General features: G+C 38.7%; 1 protein-coding gene across 1 annotated transcript in view; it reads left to right on the top strand.

The window, feature by feature from the left end:
* Positions 1-6,299: 6,299 nt before the first annotated feature.
* The window catches only part of LOC114052800 (amine oxidase [flavin-containing] B), a 144,885-nt gene continuing 132,508 nt past the window's right edge, over positions 6,300-18,676 (top strand). The window contains exon 1 of the mRNA XM_027875517.1: positions 6,300-6,468. Within this exon, the coding sequence (XP_027731318.1) occupies positions 6,423-6,468 (46 nt within the window). The 5' untranslated portion in view covers positions 6,300-6,422. The remainder of the gene's footprint in view (positions 6,469-18,676) is intronic.

The raw sequence follows: 18,676 nt of genomic DNA, 5'->3' as shown, positions 1-18,676 counted from the left end.
GTTTTTTGTTTTTTTTTGTTTTGTTTTGTTTTTGTTTTTCATGAGTACAGGAATGGACTAGGTAACCATTGAGGTCCCTTTCATCTGTCAAATTCTGTGACCTTACTTCTGTGATTGTTTCCCTTACAGAACAACATGTAATGACTTTAAGAAATAGTAATAACTAGTAATATATTTATATAACCACTGACACTTTGCAAGTGACTCGGATTTTCTACAAACTGTATATAATTGACTTGAAATTGGCCTAATAGGCCCCCTCATACATTCTTCCTACTATAGCCAGTTACGTAGGGAAGTGTGGTGGGAACATTTATAAGTTTTGTCAATATGTGTTGAGTAGTAGAAAAATCATTGATTTGAGATAATTTGAACTGCAATTCAGGTTATGATGCTAACTGTGGTCTTAAGGAAGTCGTTTAAAGTCTCTGAGCCTCAATTTTATCATATGAAATTGAGGATAATACTAATACAACCTTTTATGCAGGGTTATTATATGGAAAGTACTTCAAAAATTCTGTGTGAATTCTAGGCTCTGGGGCCACATTCCCAATTCACCTCTGCACTGGCAGGTCAAGTCCCCAAAATGAGGAACCTGCAGAGGCTAGCAGGGCTTTTTCTAATACAATTTCTCACAAACCTCTGTCTGACAAAGCTCATCTTCCTCTCCTCCATCTGTGCTTTATCTTACTGCCCTAATGTCAACTGACTAGTTATGATCTCCTCAAAATCATCTAATCAATGATTACTGCCCCAATATCATTCCATCAGTTGCTCTCTCCTCAGTATCAATTAATAAATTAACATTGATTAGCTTTTTCAAACTTGTAGATAGGTGGTGCAGTGGATGGAGCACCTGGCCTAAAGTCAGGAAGATTCAAATCACTTAACTCTGGGCAATCACTTAACTCTGTTTTCCTCAGTTTCTTTACCTATAAAATGAGCCAAAGAAGGAAATGGCAAGTGGCAAACCACTCCAGTATTTTTGCCAAGAAAACCCGAAAGAGGTCATGAAAAATCAGACACAACTGAAAAATCCCTGAAAGCTAAAAGCTTTTCAAATAAATATTTGCTAAGAAGGCATAGCAAAGACTGAAGTACAAATCTATTCTCCTGAAATGGGGACCATTCTTTTCTTTACATACGTTAGTCCCTGAGAAAGGTTCTCTTCTAAGTGTGGCAGAGCCAATGGATAAATCACTCTTTTGCTTGTAGGTCATACTGTTCCAGCTACCAGGTTGACTCACTAATTTCTAGTTTAAGCAATTTGGGCCTGATGGCTTGTTCCTACACAGCCCAGTTTGTGAGGCTACCAGTTGAGTATTGTAACTTTCAATTATTGAACTTCTGTTGGCTTTCCAGACTTTTGAAGGTTAAATTGTCATAAGCTTCTTCATCCATCTCTGATACCCATTTTTCTAAGACAGGCGCCATGACCACTTGGAGGCCTAGATGGGGAGATCAAGTATCCACAGCAGCCTCCCCTGCTGGTACTGACACTACCTCTCTCCTCACCCAGAGGTCAAATGAAATGAAGTCAACAAGTATTATTAAGCATCTATTATTTTCCAGGGTAAGCACTGGGCATACAAAGAGAGGTAAAAAAAAATAGCCCTTGCCCTCAAGAAACTTACAGACTAACAGGGAGGCAACAAGCAAACAACTATGTACAAGCAAGATCTATACAGGGTAAATTGGAGATAATCTCAGAGGAAAGATACTAGCATTAAGAAGCATAAGGAAAAGCTCCTTGAAAAAAGTGGGATTTTAGCTGAGACTTGAAGGAAGCCAGGGAAGCTAGAAAGCAAAGATGAGAAGGGTGTAAATTCCAGGCATGAAGCATAGCCAGTGAAAATGTCCAGAGTTAAGAGAGGGAGTGTTACACAGCAATGCAAGGATCCAAAACAATTCGAAAAGACTCATGATGGAAAATGCTATCCACATTCAGAGAAAGAACTATGGACTCTGAATGCAAATGGAAACATACTATTTGCTCTCCTTTTCCTTTGTTGTTTTGTTTTATTGCTTCATTCTCATGGTTCCTCCCATTAGTCCTAATTGTTCTTTACATCATGACTAATAGGAAAATATGCTTAACATGAATGTATAAGTAGAACCTATATTAGAATGCATGCCATCTTGGGGGGGAGGAGTGAGACGGGAAGAAAATTAAAAACTCAAAATCTTATGGAAGTGAATGTTGAAAACTCAAAATAAATTAATTATCAAGAAAAAAATGAAAAATAAAATAAAAAGAGAGGAAGTGCCTTGTTTGAGGAGCAGCAAAAAGGTCGATGTCACTGAATCACAGAGTACATGGAGAGGAGTAATGTCCAATGAAGATGAAAAGATAAGTTGTAGGCAGGTTATAAAAAAGCTTTAAAGGACAAACAGAATTTTATATTTGATCCTGTGGGTATTAGGGAGCCACTGGAACTTATTGAATAGGGCAGTGACATGGTCAGACCTCTTCAGTAAGATCACTCTGATAAGAAGATCACTCTGATCTAATAGAGGATGGATTGGAGTGGGGAGAGACTTTAGGAAGGGACACCAACCAGAAGTCTATTGCATTAGTCCAGGTATGAGGTGATGACAGCCTGTACTGGGGTGTTGGCCATATATGAGAAGAAAAGGGATCATATACATGAGAACAATGAAAGCAGAATTGACAACACTTAGAAATAGATTGGATATAGGCAGGGGGAGAGATTGAAGACTCTAGGATGGCAGTTTGACTATGAGGTGAGCCTGGGTAACTGGGGAAGATGGTGGTGCTCTTGATAGTAATTGGGAAGTTAGGAAGAGAAGAGAGTTTGGAGAAAAAGACAATGAGTTCAGTTTTGGATTGGTTGAGTTTGAGATGTTGATGGAACACCCCATCTGAGATGTCTATTAGGCAGTTAGAGATGTGAGGCTGGAAGTCAGGAAAGAAGTTAAGGCTGAACAAATAGACTGAAGGATCATCTTCATAGGTGGAATAAGTGAATTTATAGGAGCTGATGAGAAATTATAGTATGTGAATAGTATATGAAATAGTCTGGAGGGAGAAGAGAAGAAGGATTAAGACACTAATGGTTAGCAGACTTGATCTGGATGAAGATCCAGCAAAAGAGACTAAAAAAGGAGTGGTCAACCAGGTAGATAAAGAACTAGAACACAGCAGTCATGAAAATCTAGATAGAAGTGAGTATCCTTCTCTCTGGAAAAGAGGATGATCAGCATTTTCAGAGTCACCTTTCAGAAGTCAAGAAAAATAAGAATTTTTAAAAGGCTATTAATTTGGCGATTAAGGAATCATTGATAGCTTTGGAGAAAGTAGTTTCAATTAGATGATGAATTTGGAAACCAGATCATAAAGAGTTAAGAAGAGAGTAAGAAGAAAGGAATTGGAGACACCAGTTGTAGACAGTCTTCATAAGGAGTTAACCATGAAAGGGGGAAAGATACAGGATGACATCAAATGAGGATTTCTTCCTCCTTACTTGAAAGTTGCCATTGAAAGAAAGAGAGATTTTGGTCATGCCTTTTGTATGCTCACTCAGTTCTGCCTCAGTAGCCAATTAAGAAGCTTTTCAGGATCATATGGTAAGTCAAACAGTCCCAGGATACCTACACATGTTCTGAATTGCAGAGGGAAAAGCACGTCCATCACACACTTCCAAAAGCAGGCTAAATTTCCACATTGATGTGCAGAAGGCACAGCATACCATGCATGTTCTAAGGACTGGGCAAGCTTAGTTCCACCCCAACCCCATCTATACAAATTTGAATAAATATTTAGGTTTAGAATGTTTCGTGATGCAATTTGTCTGGTGACTAAATTATCTCTGAGCCTTTTATACTCAGCTCTAATCAAGGATATACTTGCCTTGATATGAAGCCTGGCTCATATCACACCATATAAATCGCTCCTCTGAGGCCATCTTTTTATTGTTGTTATGCTCTAACTAAATTAAACCACAAAGGCAGCCTTTACCAGAGAAATAAGGGAAGGTGGCACAAATGAGCAGTCCTCAGCCTGAGGGATATTTGGGTAAAGGAGAGAAGGCTGACAAGGTTATCAAGTGATATGAAGGCTACATGACATATTGAAAGAAGTCCTAAGTTTAGGGCAGAAGAGACTCTGGGTTTGAATCTCAGATCCGTTACCTTGGGCAAGTAACTTCACTTCTCCTTCTTTGGGCCTCAGTTACCCTAACTATAAAATGAGGAGGTTAGGCTAAATGACATCTAAAATCCCAACCAGTTCTGAATCTCAAGATTTTGTATGTTCAATTGCTACCCTTTGCTTTTCCTAGTCTATTGCGAGCTTTGTGTTTCTCTGCCAATACTTTTTGGAATGGCTAGGAGATGATTACAACCCATCTCTACATAAACCCTGAAAACTGAGCTAAATATTTTAAAATCCTCAGGTCTTATTCTTGGTTTTGTTGTGTGTTTCTAAGGATTCACATTGTGTTTTAAATGTTAAGTCTAGTAGATTGCTACACATTCTTTAGCAAGATTGAACCAAACCCTCAGAGACATGCTTATTCATTTATTCATTAAATTCATTCAATTGAAATGCAGGCATAGTAAAAAGGGGAAAAGAAAAAAAATATTTATATAGCACCTACTATGTGTCAGGCACTGTGCTACATACCTGACAAATTTTATCTCATTTGGTACTCACAACAACCCTTCATGGTAGGTGCAATTATAATCCTCATTTTTACAGTTGAGGAAACTGAGGCAAACAGAGGTTAAGTGACTTGCCCAGAGTTACCCGGCTAATGTCTGAGGCTGGACTCGAACTCACGTCTTTACGATTCCAGGACTGGTATTCTATTCACTGAGCCACTTTGCAGCTTCTATTTATTAAGCACCTATTGTACTTACACAGAGCACCAAGCCAAGCAATGGGAGAGAAAAAAAAATTAGAGAAAACATGGCTACTGCCTTAATGTAGGGTGAAAAACACAATTACAAAGAGTATACAATACCACACTTAGCTACAAAACAAAGTTCTAGGTGAGGGAAGGCTGTTACCATATTGGATGTTCAGGGAAGGCTCCCTAAAGTGATGGCATTGGAACTGGGTCTTCTACTACATTCAATGGATACTTATTAAGAAAGTACTGTGCTAGGTCATGGGGTTACAAAGAAAAAAGGAAGAAGAAAAGAGAGAAGGAGGAAGGAAGAAGGAAGAAGGAAAAAAAGAAGGAAAGGAGAGAGAGAAATAAAGAGACAGAGAAAAAGAAAGGAAGGAAAGAAAGAAAATCCCTCCCTTCAAAGATATTCTAGCATATAAGTATAGAATAGAAATGTGTATAGTGCCAGTAAAACTGAGGATGGAAGAAATACTGACAAGTTGGGAGATACGAGGTTTCTGGGAGGAGGTTGCACCCACGCTGAGCCTTGAAAAAAGACAAGTATTCTGCCAAGTAGAAATAAACAGGTAGTAAGTACATTCCAGGCCTACGGCACAGTGTGTTATTAAGAAAGTGCTGTGCAAGGTCATGGGGTTACAAATTATTACAAATTTGTAATTACAAAGTTGAGTACCTGAGAAGATGAGTTCCGCCAAAGAAAACTGAGAAATTTGCAAGATGGGAAGTTGATGATACTGGATTTCAGGAGAGAATTAGGACTCGAAGGTTAGGATTTAGAAATAAGTAAGGAGTGGGGAGAAAGGAATGGGTTAAGGTTCTGGTGGTAGAAGAACTTGGGAGTTTACAAGCGGTCGTGTTCCACCTTCTGTCTCTACGCTATGGACAGCTACAGGCAAACCGGTACAATCCTGTTGCGGTTAAGCTTCCCCATTGTTTCAAGTTTTTCGCCACTTCTTTTCCTGTCCCCCGCCCTCAATAGACTACTGACGACACTAAAAGACATGCAAAGTGGACCAGGGTTAACTGAGCATTAAACTGAGCATTAAAGTTTAGATCATTCAACTAGTGGCTTCCTCTCCGAATCTCCAACTAACCCGTTTTGTCTAATTCTCGAAGCCCAGGTTCGAGTTCGCCTTCCTCTAGTCTGGTACCAAGAAGCACTGGTGTGTGTGCATGGGGAGAATAGGAGAAAATCCAAGGGAAAGGGGGAAAGGATTTTTACACTTGTTGATAGTTTGATTGGCAGGTGAGTTTAGCAGGGAGAGTGAGGACGGGGGTGGTCTTTGAACTATGGACGCAGATTTGGGGTTGAGATAGGAGGGGAGGGAATGAGAGGTGGTGGCTGTGGCACCACCTCCCTCTTACTAAACCCACTTCTCCTCCCCCAGCGCTTGGAGTATCAGCGGGCGGAGCAGTTTCTGAGCCCTTTAGAGCAGTTATATATAAGGCCGAGGAGCTCGGAGCCCAAGAGACCTTGTGGATAGAAACTTGAGCCAGAGGTCAGAGGCACACACAGAAATAGCCACGTTGGGTGGGTGAGCGTGCACCATGAGCAGCAAATATGATGTGATCGTGGTGGGCGGAGGAATCTCAGGTCAGTCCAGCCGGGGTTTTTGCCCGTTCTATTATTCCCACGCTCCCTTTTGGCTCTGACTCAGAGGCTGAGCTTCAGTCTAACCTGCTGAAAGGAGGAATGGAGAAATGGACCGGGAGGAAGGGAGGAGGATGAGAGGGTGAAGATTGAGGGATTGCCCTAGGGATTTTTTCAATTTTTTTCAGCGACTCTGGCGAGTCAAGGTACTGATTTTAAAAATCCAGTGACTGCGGCACAGCTGGAGGAGGATTCGGGAAGCTCCTTTCTAACTCTCGAGACCCCAGATCCTGTGACTTGATCTCGCTGTGTCCCACTCTTCTCTCCAGCTCCTAGGAAAAACTAATTAGGTCATTCAGGAATTAGGCAGCAGGAGCTCAAAGTCTTAAATGCAAAGTCTTCTGGCCAGAGCTTTTGCCAACTCCTTTAGTGCTAGTGAGTGTGAAGAATAACGCGACTCCGATACCCTCCAGGCCCAGCTAGAAACAGATAAATCAGCTGGTATCTCACCCTGTGCTCCACTTTCCTCCTTGCCACCAAACGGTGGCAGCTCCATCTTAGATTGCGGCCCCTGAATTTTAATGGGAGAGGGAAGGAGGCAAACCATATTGCCTCCTGTCAACAGTGACTGCGGGGTTTGGGCGGGTGGGGGTGGTGGTGGTGAGAGGAGCTGCGGGGAATTAGGGTTACAGGCCAAATTTTTGTATTCCTGGTTTGCTCTGGTTGTTTGTAGATAAAGATAGTTTGGGGGTGAAAGAGGGAGCAGAGAGACTAGTAGATTCAAAGTTGTCACACTAGGAGCAAATCTGCAAGTATGCATAAATATGCTGAGATGATTGTAGTGAGAAGCTGTGTGATTTAGTGGAATGGTGGAGAGGTGTGTATTTAGTACAGAGAACACTCAACTTGGAGTCAAAAAGATCTGGATTTGAGTCCCAGTTTGAGTCCCTGTAACGGCTTTGAAACTCAGTTTCTCCATCTTTGAAATGAGGTTAATAATAGCAGGCTTATCTTCCTCATAGGTATATTGTGATGATAAAATGCATGTGAAAGTCTCTTGTCATCAGACTTAGGCAATATCATTGCTCAGATCTGGTTTGTCAGTTCTTGTGTTTCTTGTGTTATTTATGCAACCTGACTCAGAAACAAAACTCCCGGCAAAGGATTAAATTAAACCTTTGAATGAGATAAGTGCAAAATGAGAGCACTGTAAAAATCTTAGAATTTTACTAAATGACCATCCAATTCAGCAAACCTATTAAACATTTATTGTATTCAAAACATTGTTGGGTAGGGGTGTAGATACAAAGTTCAAATAAAACACTGTCCTTGAATTTAGGCTAATGGATGTATTGGCCTTAAATACTGATAATTATGCAATACATATCACCTGATAAGAGTACTAAAGAGGTTCAAGACAAAGTTCAGTGTAAGGTCCCAAGGGGGAGGTCCTTTCAGTCAATCAGTAAACATTTTTAACAGCTTACTGTGTGAACTGTTGTGCTATGCGCTGGTGGGGGGCACTCAGCTGAAAGCTTTAAGGGGACACCGAGGTCATAGTGTTCAAGGTACTTTTCACTCTAAAGTTTGTAGTTAAGGAGCATAATGACAATCTGAGGCACTCTACTTTTTAAGGGTATTCCTTCCCTGCATCTCTTTCAGAAGGTTTTTTTTCTAGTCAACTTGAAAGAATTTTGTTACTCAGGAAACTTGGGAGGGTTTCATTCCCAAGAACAGCAAACTGCCTTGCTTAGCCTGTATTTGGCAGCAGTCCAAAAGATTTTTTCTGTGATGCTCAGTGATGGAGTTAGCAGACAGAATGTAAAAAATAGGGAGAATAGGAAACAGTCTGGGGGAAAGGGGGAAGGAATTGTCACACTTGTTGGTAGTTTGATTGGCAGGTGAGTTTAGCAGGCTTTACAAGAGTTTTTAAATGCCAGGCAAATGAGTTTTAACTTTACTTGGTAGGAAAAAAAAAAAAGAAAACTTTGGAGGAAGATGGTTATAGCCCTCGAAATGAAGGTGCTGCATTCTAAATTGCCTCCTCTTTGGGACTGTAGTCAATCCTAGGGCCCTGGTTCAAATTGAAGCAGGAATCCCTGAAATCAGGGATGACTCATATTAAACACCTGTGTTGGAAGAATTGGCAGACTAGCAGAGGTAATGTTCCTCAGAAGGAAGGACCAGGAAAGGCTTCTTGAAGAAGATGGGATTTCACACAAGAGTTGAAGGAAGCCTGGAGGCAGAGGAGAGGAAGGAGAGGATTCCAGGCATGGGGGACAGCAGCCAATGAAAAGGCTCAGATCAGAATGACATGTTGTGTCTGAGGAACAGAAAGGAGGACAGTGTCACTGGATCACAGAGTACACAAAGGAGAGTAGATTTTAAGAAGACTGGAAAAGTAGAAAGGGATCAGGTGGTGAAAGGTTTTAAAAGCCAAACAGATGATTTGATATGTGATTTCGGGAAGCAACTGGAGTAAGGAGGGGCCATAGTCAAACTTGCTCTTTAGGAATATAGCCTTTGGTTCAACCGAACCAAACCAGCCTCCAACCTGTAGATGATGGGAGCCCCACAGAGCAGGTGAGAGACAGGAGAATTAGGAATCTAACAAAAATTAATTTCAAAGTGAGGGAAATGGCTTGCAAACAAAGAGGGCGTCTAGACGCCTTACCCCTAGTGTGGGGGGGGACCTGAGGAAATGTAGGGAGATCTCAGTACTTAATACCAATGGCTAACGAATTGAGCTGTAGCCCTGACAATGATGGGTAACAGCAACAATGAAACAAGTTTGATTCATAGCAGTGCTTTATGACCAGAACATGGTGCTTGTCCAGAGCTTGGCTGAGCTCAGAAAACACCTGGTCATGGTCAAAACAATACAATAATGAAGTGATTTTGCCAGAGGGTAAGCACAAAGGATTGTTGTTATGCCAAGCTCAGGGCATGGCTTGCTTTCTGGGGCTTAACTCTGGAAAACAGTGTGTCTCCTAATATCTTGACATTAGTATCACCTGAGTGTTGCATCTGAGTACATAGCATCTCTTGATCATTGTTCCCTGGTACTAGCTTCTAGACTCATCCCTTCTGGGCTATCCAATCTATTTCTGCTCCAGTCTTCTAGGGTGTAGAAGCTAGCCCCTCTCCCTGATAGGCAGGCTAATCTTCAGTCATAGCTACTACAACTAATAGAAGACAGAATTCAGACTAAAAGCTTTTTTACCCATAGACTGGAGAACAAAGCCCTGTGTTCCAGATAATTATCTAATTTAGGATTATCTATTTCCGGTTTTCTGATGAAAGCGAATTGAGACAAAACAGAAGGTAAGATAAGGAGGCAAGGGCATTGTTTTCTATCTACCTAGGATCAGCCCTACCTTTATTCTGATTATCTTTCACCAGGAAAGTCTGGTTGTTTTGATGCTCCCTATGTTTGCAGTTGGGTTTCTGCCCCATCCCTTCCATACTAAAAAACTGCAGCAATTGTCAAACTTTTTGGTCTGATGATTTTTTTCAGGGGTTCCCACACTTATTTGGCCTACCACTCTCTTTTAAAAAAAAATTACTTGGTGACTCCTTGGAAATCTACTTTCTTTAACCCTTTAATTTTTTTTTAAATTTGTGTCATTTCAAAGAAATATACTACATATATATATATATATATATATATTTAAATGACACATCTGAAATTTAATAATTTATTTTAAATTTGTGGGTTTTTTCCTGCATTGAAATTTTGATGACATAATATTGCATTATGTAACTGTATAGTATCGTATTATAAACAAGTAATTGCACACAAACATATTCCTGCCAAAGCATGATGAACTTCCCAACAATATGTTACGCGCTCACCTGCCAACACTTGCCTGTTAAGACCTGTCAGCGGGCTTGGCCATTAATAGGTTATAACTTGCATTTTGTGTGTTTATTTGAAAAATAATGTAATCATTATGACTTTAATTCTGTTACACAACAGATGAAACATGTATGAACGGTTTTTCAAAATTATCTTCTTTCCTTATGCTTCCACTGCCCCCTTATTTTTATTCCACACTCCCCAATTATACCCGAGGCTACTACCACCTCCCTGAATCATTCCAGCACCCCCAGGGGTTCTTCCACTTTGGGAACCTGTGGTTTACACTCTGACCTTGTTCCAGATCTGTCTTAATGCCCAGTATCACATAGCTAGTAAGTGTTAGAAGCAGTTTTCAAACTCTGGTCTTCCCGGTTCCAGGTGCTACACTCCAAGGACTGGGCCACCTAGCTGCCTATTGCTGAGCAAATAGTGTTTAATCTAATATCTGTTTTAATGCAACTAGGATCATAATAGGCTTTTTTGGCTGTCACGTCACACTGGTGACTCATCTTGAGGTTGTAGTCCCTTAAAACCACAAGATCTTTTTTCACGTGACCTCCACTCTAGCTATATTTCTTTCCAATTTCTTGTGATGCTAATTTTTGGGACCCATGTATGAGATTTTATATTAATCTCTATTTATTAAATTTCAGCTTATTAGATTATGTGTTCTTTTAATATTATTAGGGAACCTGATTGGTATTTAAAAAAATATATTAACCTACTCTTCTCTGGTAGGGTAAGACCACAAGATTACTTGTTGCAACATGATGCTAAGCAGATGATTTAATTAAGCAATCGATAAGCATTGATTACTATGTATCATTATTAATAATTGGTCAGTCAATTTATTGAGCACCTACTTTATGCCTGGAACTGTGCTAAGTGCTGGGCTTACAAAGAAAGGTAAAAGAGTCCCAGTTCTAGCAGCTCACAGTCTAATGGGGGAGACCACATGCAAACAACTATGTCATAAGGGATAAATTTGAAATAATCAACAGAGTTAATAAGCAGTATTATTACTATCATAGGTAATTAATAAGCATTATTAATTAATCAATCGGCAGTTAAGTGACACAGTTGGTAGAACAGAAGACCTGGAGTCAGGAGACCTGAGTTCAAATTTTGCTTCGGACACAAGCTATGTGACATCGAACAAATCATTTACTCCCTCTGTGGCTCATTTTCCTCATCTGCAACATGAAGGTGATAATAGCACCTACCGCAGAGAGTTATTGTGAGGATCAAGTTAGTTAATATATGTAAAACACTTTGTAAACATTAAAGTACTATATGAATGTTAGCTATTACTAATTAATTTAGTGACTATATCATACCATATTTTATGGCAGGTGCTGGAGATAGAAAAAACCAAAACAATCCGTACCCTCAAGTAGCTTATATTTTATCGAGGGAAACAACATATACTCATGAAAAGATATAAATTTTATATATATATATATATATATATATATATATAGTAAACATAAGGAGATTTTGATGTGGGCACCAATCAATTAATAACCATTTCTTAAATACCTACTGTATGCCAGGCACTGTGCTAAGTGCTAAGGGTACAAAAAGAAGCAAAAGATGGTCCCTACCCTCAAAGAGCATATGATCTAATGGAGCATCTAGGGGCTGGAGATGAGGATGAGGTACATAATATAGGAGGTAAGATTTAAACTGAACTTTGGAGGAAACTAGCTAATTGAAGAAGAGAAGAGGGTGTGCCTTCCAAGTGTGAGAGACAGCCTATAAAGGCACAGACTCAGGAGATGGAATAGTGTGTATGAAGAACAGCAAATCATCCAATTTGGATTAGCCAGAGTGCATCAAGTGGTGTAACGTGCAGTAAGTCTGGACAGGTAGACCAGAGACCAAAATGGAGAAGTCTGTATTTAATCTTGGAGGCAACAGGGGAACTTCAATTATCCTTTTGATCCCAAGATGACCTGAAAGTTATTGATCATTGTTGTTATTAAAGCCACATACAATAGAGTTCCTCCTGCCCATTAGATTGAGCCCCTTGAAGGCAGGAATTTTTTTTCTCTGTATCCCCAGTGCCTAGCCCAGTTACATACATAGTAGAAACTCAATAAATATTTGTTGAGTTATGACTGAGACTTAATATACTTTATTCAACATAGTGACCTCTTCTACTGTATTATCCATAATTTAAATTTTCCATAAAAATGTTAACTTGGATATTCATTGTTGATACAGATATCAGTGTGATATTTGCGCCTTTTTCCCCTCAAATTTCAAGGGATCACCAGATGCAACCAAGAAAGGCTGTGTGGTGTAGTGGAGGGAGGGACAGCATTGAAGTCAGGATACCTGGGTTTGAGTCCTTTCTCTGACACACTAACTTCTCAATGTCTCCTCTAAGACTTTAAGTTACAGGCAAGTCACAAATCATTATCAGTCATTAGTGTGTGTGCATAAATGAAGTTCGGTACCAGATTACAATGGCATTAAAAATGTTTAAGCTAATACTGGGCAAAGGAGAAAGGACTCAAACTGATTCCTTTTAAAATGGTACAGTAACACCTACTTCCCAGGAGTGTTTTGAGAATGAAATAACAATATTTGTAAAGCACTTAGAAGGCACTATATAAATGTTTATTCCCTTCTCCATGTGTGCACTCTTTCCATTGATAACTCTGAATAGTTAGGGAAGAGCTTGCCCCAGGTTTATAGAGGAAAGAATTTATCGCTATTTTTCTTGCTATTCCATTTCAGTAAATGCCTTTGTATTAAACTAATTGTATACTCTGGCTGACTGGCATGGTCAGCCAGTTTGAGCTGTTATTTTGTTTGCTTTGTTGTTTTTTTTTTCCTGAAAAGTTACAAAATTGGCAAGAAGCTTTGATTGATCCAGAAATGCTGAAGCTGCCTCTCCCTTGACTCTGTAATCTCTAGCTATACTGACAAAGTTTCTTTATCATCTAAGGAAATAAAAAAGTCTACCCATGTGGAATTGGGCCCTTAAGATTTGGCAGATGTTCCCTAAGCCAGTGAAATCAACACATTCTTCCCTGATCCCCAGAATCCATTTGGAAATGAAGGGCAGTTATCATTGACCCAAGCAAAGTGCTATAGTATTCCTGTTTTTCTGTGTTATGGCTAAGTAAACTTCCTTTTCTTAACCATTGAATGGTCTCCAAGTGCCTCATGCATTCCAATTTGTAAACAGAGCTAAGGTATTCCTGGCCTCAGTCAGGCCTACTCCTTACAACTAGTAAAGATAAATATTTCAGTGGCAGCTTGAGAGCTGTGATTTCAAGAGAATGAAAATCCACAGAGTACCTTAAACCTGGAAGAGCCTTGTCTGGGAATTCACTCTGAAAATTGCAGGCTGCCTCTATGTGCTATATAACTATAGTATAGCAGAAAAACTGGGAAATAATTCTGCTTTTTCTTTGCTTAGGAACAGAGGAAGGAGGCAGGGCAGTGTCTGTCTAGTGCTTACAAAATATGGCATTGATGGGAGGCTGTGGTATGTTAGAACTGTTTAGTTGTTCCTTTTTATTTTACATTTAAGGAAACCAAGTCTTGGAGAGGCTAGGTGACTTGTCTAAAATAACACAGTTTAGCTCCTTTTAATGATAACTGAAGAGGGATAGAATTGTCTCAACATGAAGTGGAGTTTGGAAAACAAAACTTGATCAAATTATATTTCTGGGCAATAGTTGGTAGTTAAAAATGATCTTATGGGGCAGCTAGGTGGTGCAGTGGATAGAGCACTGTCCCTGAAGTCAGGAGGACTTGAGTTCAAATGTGACCTCAGACCAAACACTTGACACTTACTAGCTGTGTGACCCTGGGCAAGTCACTTAACCTCAATTGCCTAAAAATAATTTTAAAAAAAGATCTTGTGCTCATTTTTTACAGTTTCTACTTCCAGCATACTTTTCATTCTAAAGAACAAAAACCAGATCCATCCTTGACCTCAGGTGTTAATATAGTAAGCAAATAGGATGCTCAGTTTGTCAGTCAACAAGAAAAAGTAGATTTCAAGGAATTAAGAATCTGTTAAGGAGATAAAACTAACATATGTGAATCCAAAATAGCACATAATTATATGTTAAATTGTACAGTGTACACTGGGAGTGCTGTAAAGGTTGGAGTGTGTGAAAAAATCAATGGAGTGGAAAAGGCAAAGGGTTTGGAATGGGCACTTGAATTTAAATTCTGATCATACTAATTGTTACCTCTTTTTAGTTGGGCACACAGGAAATAATTAGCCACCCCTCAGCTTAACCCTTTGTTGCCAGATTCTTTATGTAAAAACAGGGGGTTGGACTAGAAGATTTCCAAGGTATTTTCAAGCTCTAAGTTTATGATCCAAGGACACTTACTGGGTAATGGTTTTTAAGAGCTGGGATCTAAACTGGGTCTGAAGAATGAGAAGGTTTAGGAAAAGTAAAGAAAAGGGGTTACACTCCAGGTAGGAACAATCAACCAATCAAAGAAATCAAATATTTATTATTGTTGAGTCCTTTCAATCAATTAAGAAGACTCCTTAAGAAGGAGGAGGAAGCAAGGAGAATTCTTTTCTGAATGTGCCTCTGGAAAATAAAGAACTTGTATAAAAAGTATTATTCAAAGTGACTTTGATATCTTGGAGTTTCAGATAGATTTGGCAATTCACTTTAATAAACATTTATTAGATAATATGTAATATAAGTTATCTTGTTATCTAAAAAAGGATAAGGAAAATGGTAGTGTTGGGTTCATAGATCCCATAGACTTGGGAAGATTAAATTTCAAAAAGTTCAAAGAAGGGTTAGGTAGAATTTTATAATCCAAGGGGAAGTTACACAAGAGGGATTGGATATTCTTTTGTAAAAAATAAATTTTATTGATATATTTTACTTTTACAACATCTACATGTCCTAACGAATCCAAAGTTGACAGCTGGGGTGACTGAAAAAATGTAGGTACCCTCATCAGAAATACTGAAATTAAAAGGAGGAATGAGTTTAAGGGAAAATATAATCAATTTTGTTTGGGGTTTTTTCCATCTTTGTCAATCTTTTTCTTTAATTTATTTTTTTTACATTTTGAATTCTGAGCTATCTCCGTCCCTCCCTCCCAAACCCATACTAGAGAAGGCCAATGTTTGACACAGATATGTATGTGAAACCATACAATGCATATGTCTATATGTCAGTTCTTTCTCTGGAGATGGATAGCTTCTTCCTTCTTAGGTCCTTTGTAGTTGATTTGAATATTCAGATTATTCAAAATAGCTTAGTCATTCACAGTTACTATTCAAGCAATATTGCTATTACTATATACAGCATTCTCTTGGTTCTGCTCATTTCACTTTTCATTTTTTTCATGCAAGTCTTTCCATGTTTTTCTAAAAATCAAACTGCTCATAATTTTTTACAGCACAGCAGAATTCCATCACAATCATAGACCACAATTTATTCAGCCATTCCCTAATTGATGGGCATCCCCTCAATTTCCAGTTCTTTACCACCACAAAGAGAACTGCTCTAAATGTTTTATAACATATAGGTTCTTATTCTTTTTTCCTGATCACCACAGACCTAATAATAGTATTGTTGAGTCAACGAGTACATTCACAGTCCTATAACTCTTTAGGCATAATTCTAGATTGGTCTCCAAAATGGTTGGATCAGTTCATAGTTCCATCAAGAGTGTATTAGTGTCCCAATTTTTCAACATGCCCTCCAACATTTGTGGTAGGTATGAGATAGTATTTCAAAGTTGTTTTAATTTGCATTTCTCTAATCAATAATGATTTAGGGATTTTTTTCATATGACTATATATAGCTTTGATTTATTCTTCTAAAAACTGCCTGTTCATATCCTTTGACCATTTATCAATTGGGGAATTACTCATATTTTTTATAAATTTGACAAAATTCTGTATGTATTTGTGATATGAGATCTCTTTCCAAAAAAGAGTCTATAAATACCCCGCCCCGGCTTTCTGCTTTCCTTCTAATTTTGGAAAAGTTCCTTTTATTTGTACAAAACTTTAATGTAATAAAAATTATCCATTTTACATCTCACAATGCTCTCTGTCTCATGTTAATTCATAAATTCTTCTCCTTTCTATAAATCTGATAGGTACTATGTTCCATGTTCTTCTAATTTACTTATGATACTATCTTTTATGCTACGTCATGAATCCATTTTGACCTTTTCTTGATAAGTGGTGTAAGATATTGGTCTATACTTAGTTTCTGCCAGACTGCTTTTCAGTTATCCCCAAAATTTTTTTTACTACTGTGTATTGTATATCTATTCTTTTCCAGTGATCCACTATTCTTTTTCTTAGCCAGTATCAGATACTTTTGATAATTACCACCATATAATACAATTTAAGATCTAGTACTGCTAGACTATCTTCCTTTACATTTTTAATAACTTTGATATTCTTCATCTTTTGTTTTTCCAAATGGATTTTGTTATTTTTTTCTAGCTCAATAAAATAATTTTTTGGTAATTAATCAGTTCTGTTTTAGACCTATTGACTTCATGTGAGTATATCAAGCAGGAAGTTGGCAATATAAGACTAGAGCTCAAATGAGGCTGGACATATAGATTTGAGAACCATCTGCAAAGAATTGATAGTCTACTCAGTAGTGGCTGATGAGATAGCCAAAAGAGAGAGTATAGGAAGAGAAAATCTTCAGAAGAGAGAGGAAAAGAGAGTTCAGGATAGAGACCTGGGGTATACCTTTGTTGGGGTTCAGAGACCTGTGAAACTTGGGCATGAACCTGAAAAAGAGACCAAGAAGAATCAGCTTGACAGATAGGAAAACCACAATAGAGTAGTGTGAGAAAAACCCAGAGAAGAGAATCTCAGAAGGCAGAGGTGATCAACAGTGTCAAATAGTAAAGAGAGATCAATGAGGATATATGAGCACCAAGAAAAGACATTGGAGAGATCAGTTTCAGTTGAGTGGAAGACATGGAAAACCAGAGTATAAGGTGTTGAGAAGTGAGCAGGAGGTGAAAATGCAAAAGCAATGAGTATAGATGGCTATTTCTAGAAGTTCGACTATAATATAGAATTATAATTTGAGGGGATGATGAAAGAGTTTTTTTTTTATTTTATGAGTAAGGGAGATCTGGGCATATTCCTAAGTAGCAAAGAAATAACAAGGATATAAAGAAAAGCTGAAAATTAGGGAGAAAGAAAAGGATAATGAAAGGGGCAAGTTCTGAGAGGAAATGAGAGAGGTAGGCAATAAAGGATTTAGCTTTGGCAAAAAGGGCTACCTCATCGTTTGAGATAGGAGTAAAGGAAGAGAGAGTGAAGGATAATGCATTATCCACAGGGAATTTGCTGACAAGCTTAGATTTTTAAAAGATATATGTAGAAGATGAAAATGAGGGGAGTTAACTGAGGATGAATAAAAAAAAGAGTTCCAGTAGGAGTAATGTCAAGGTAGATGAAACTTACTAAGGACAACAAAAGGAGCTTTATATTTGGGGGCAAGAGGATAATTGAAGAATAGATAGCACTTCAGGTAGGTATCACTGAAGAAATGATAATGGATAATGGAGAGGAGGCAGACATATTCAAATCTTGACTTCTATTTTATATAAAAGGAGAATTATACTTGGAAGGACTTAAGTATTTTAATATTTTAAGGATTTGTAATTTTGTCAGTGGGGTAATGCTTCCAGCAATGTAGTTCACAGTCTTTCTGCAGCTTAGTGGATTTGTTTAAGGACAGAATCCTTGGAAGACCAGGAGTGAGAGGTAACCTAGGACACAGCTTCTCTTCCTCCACCCTAAGTACACTATAAAATGGCCCCAAGTGAAGCAAAAATGGTGACTAGAGGGGAATGAACTCTCCTCAAGGTAATTCTTATAGAAAAAGTGACTGAAATCTACTTCAAAAGCAAATCAACCTCTTGGCATTCCAGTTGCTGATGTCTCATTTATTGCTTGTATCTGTGCTGGCTTGTAACAACCCTGTATTTCTCAGACAAAAACTGCAATTTGGGACATTGCATTTTGGAGTGAAACCACACTGGTTTGGGCTGGTTTATGGGCTGGTTGAGGCTCATGAATCAAACAGTCTTGAAGATCAAAAGGGAGGTAATTATGTAGCAGTAAAAATAATGTCATAGAAAGCCCAAGGGAGAAGATTGCAGAGAAGGGAGGGTCTGAGAAGTGCAATGCTGGTGATAACTAATACTTTATAGGATTGAACACGCACCAGCAGAATGAGTGATAAAAAGGTGGAGAAGAGATCCATTTCAAATGCCTCTCCCAATTTGTCTCCCTCACCTCAGCACCCCTTCCTGACTAGTTCCTTGAGGTCAGCCTGGATACTGAAGAAAGCCAAC

The sequence above is a fragment of the Vombatus ursinus genome, unplaced genomic scaffold (genome assembly GCF_900497805.2).
Source record: "Vombatus ursinus unplaced genomic scaffold, bare-nosed wombat genome assembly UNPS02014809.1, whole genome shotgun sequence".
NCBI lineage: Eukaryota > Metazoa > Chordata > Mammalia > Diprotodontia > Vombatidae > Vombatus > Vombatus ursinus.
Note: the sequence above shows the minus strand (reverse complement) of the source record. Positions and strands in the feature narration are given on the sequence as shown.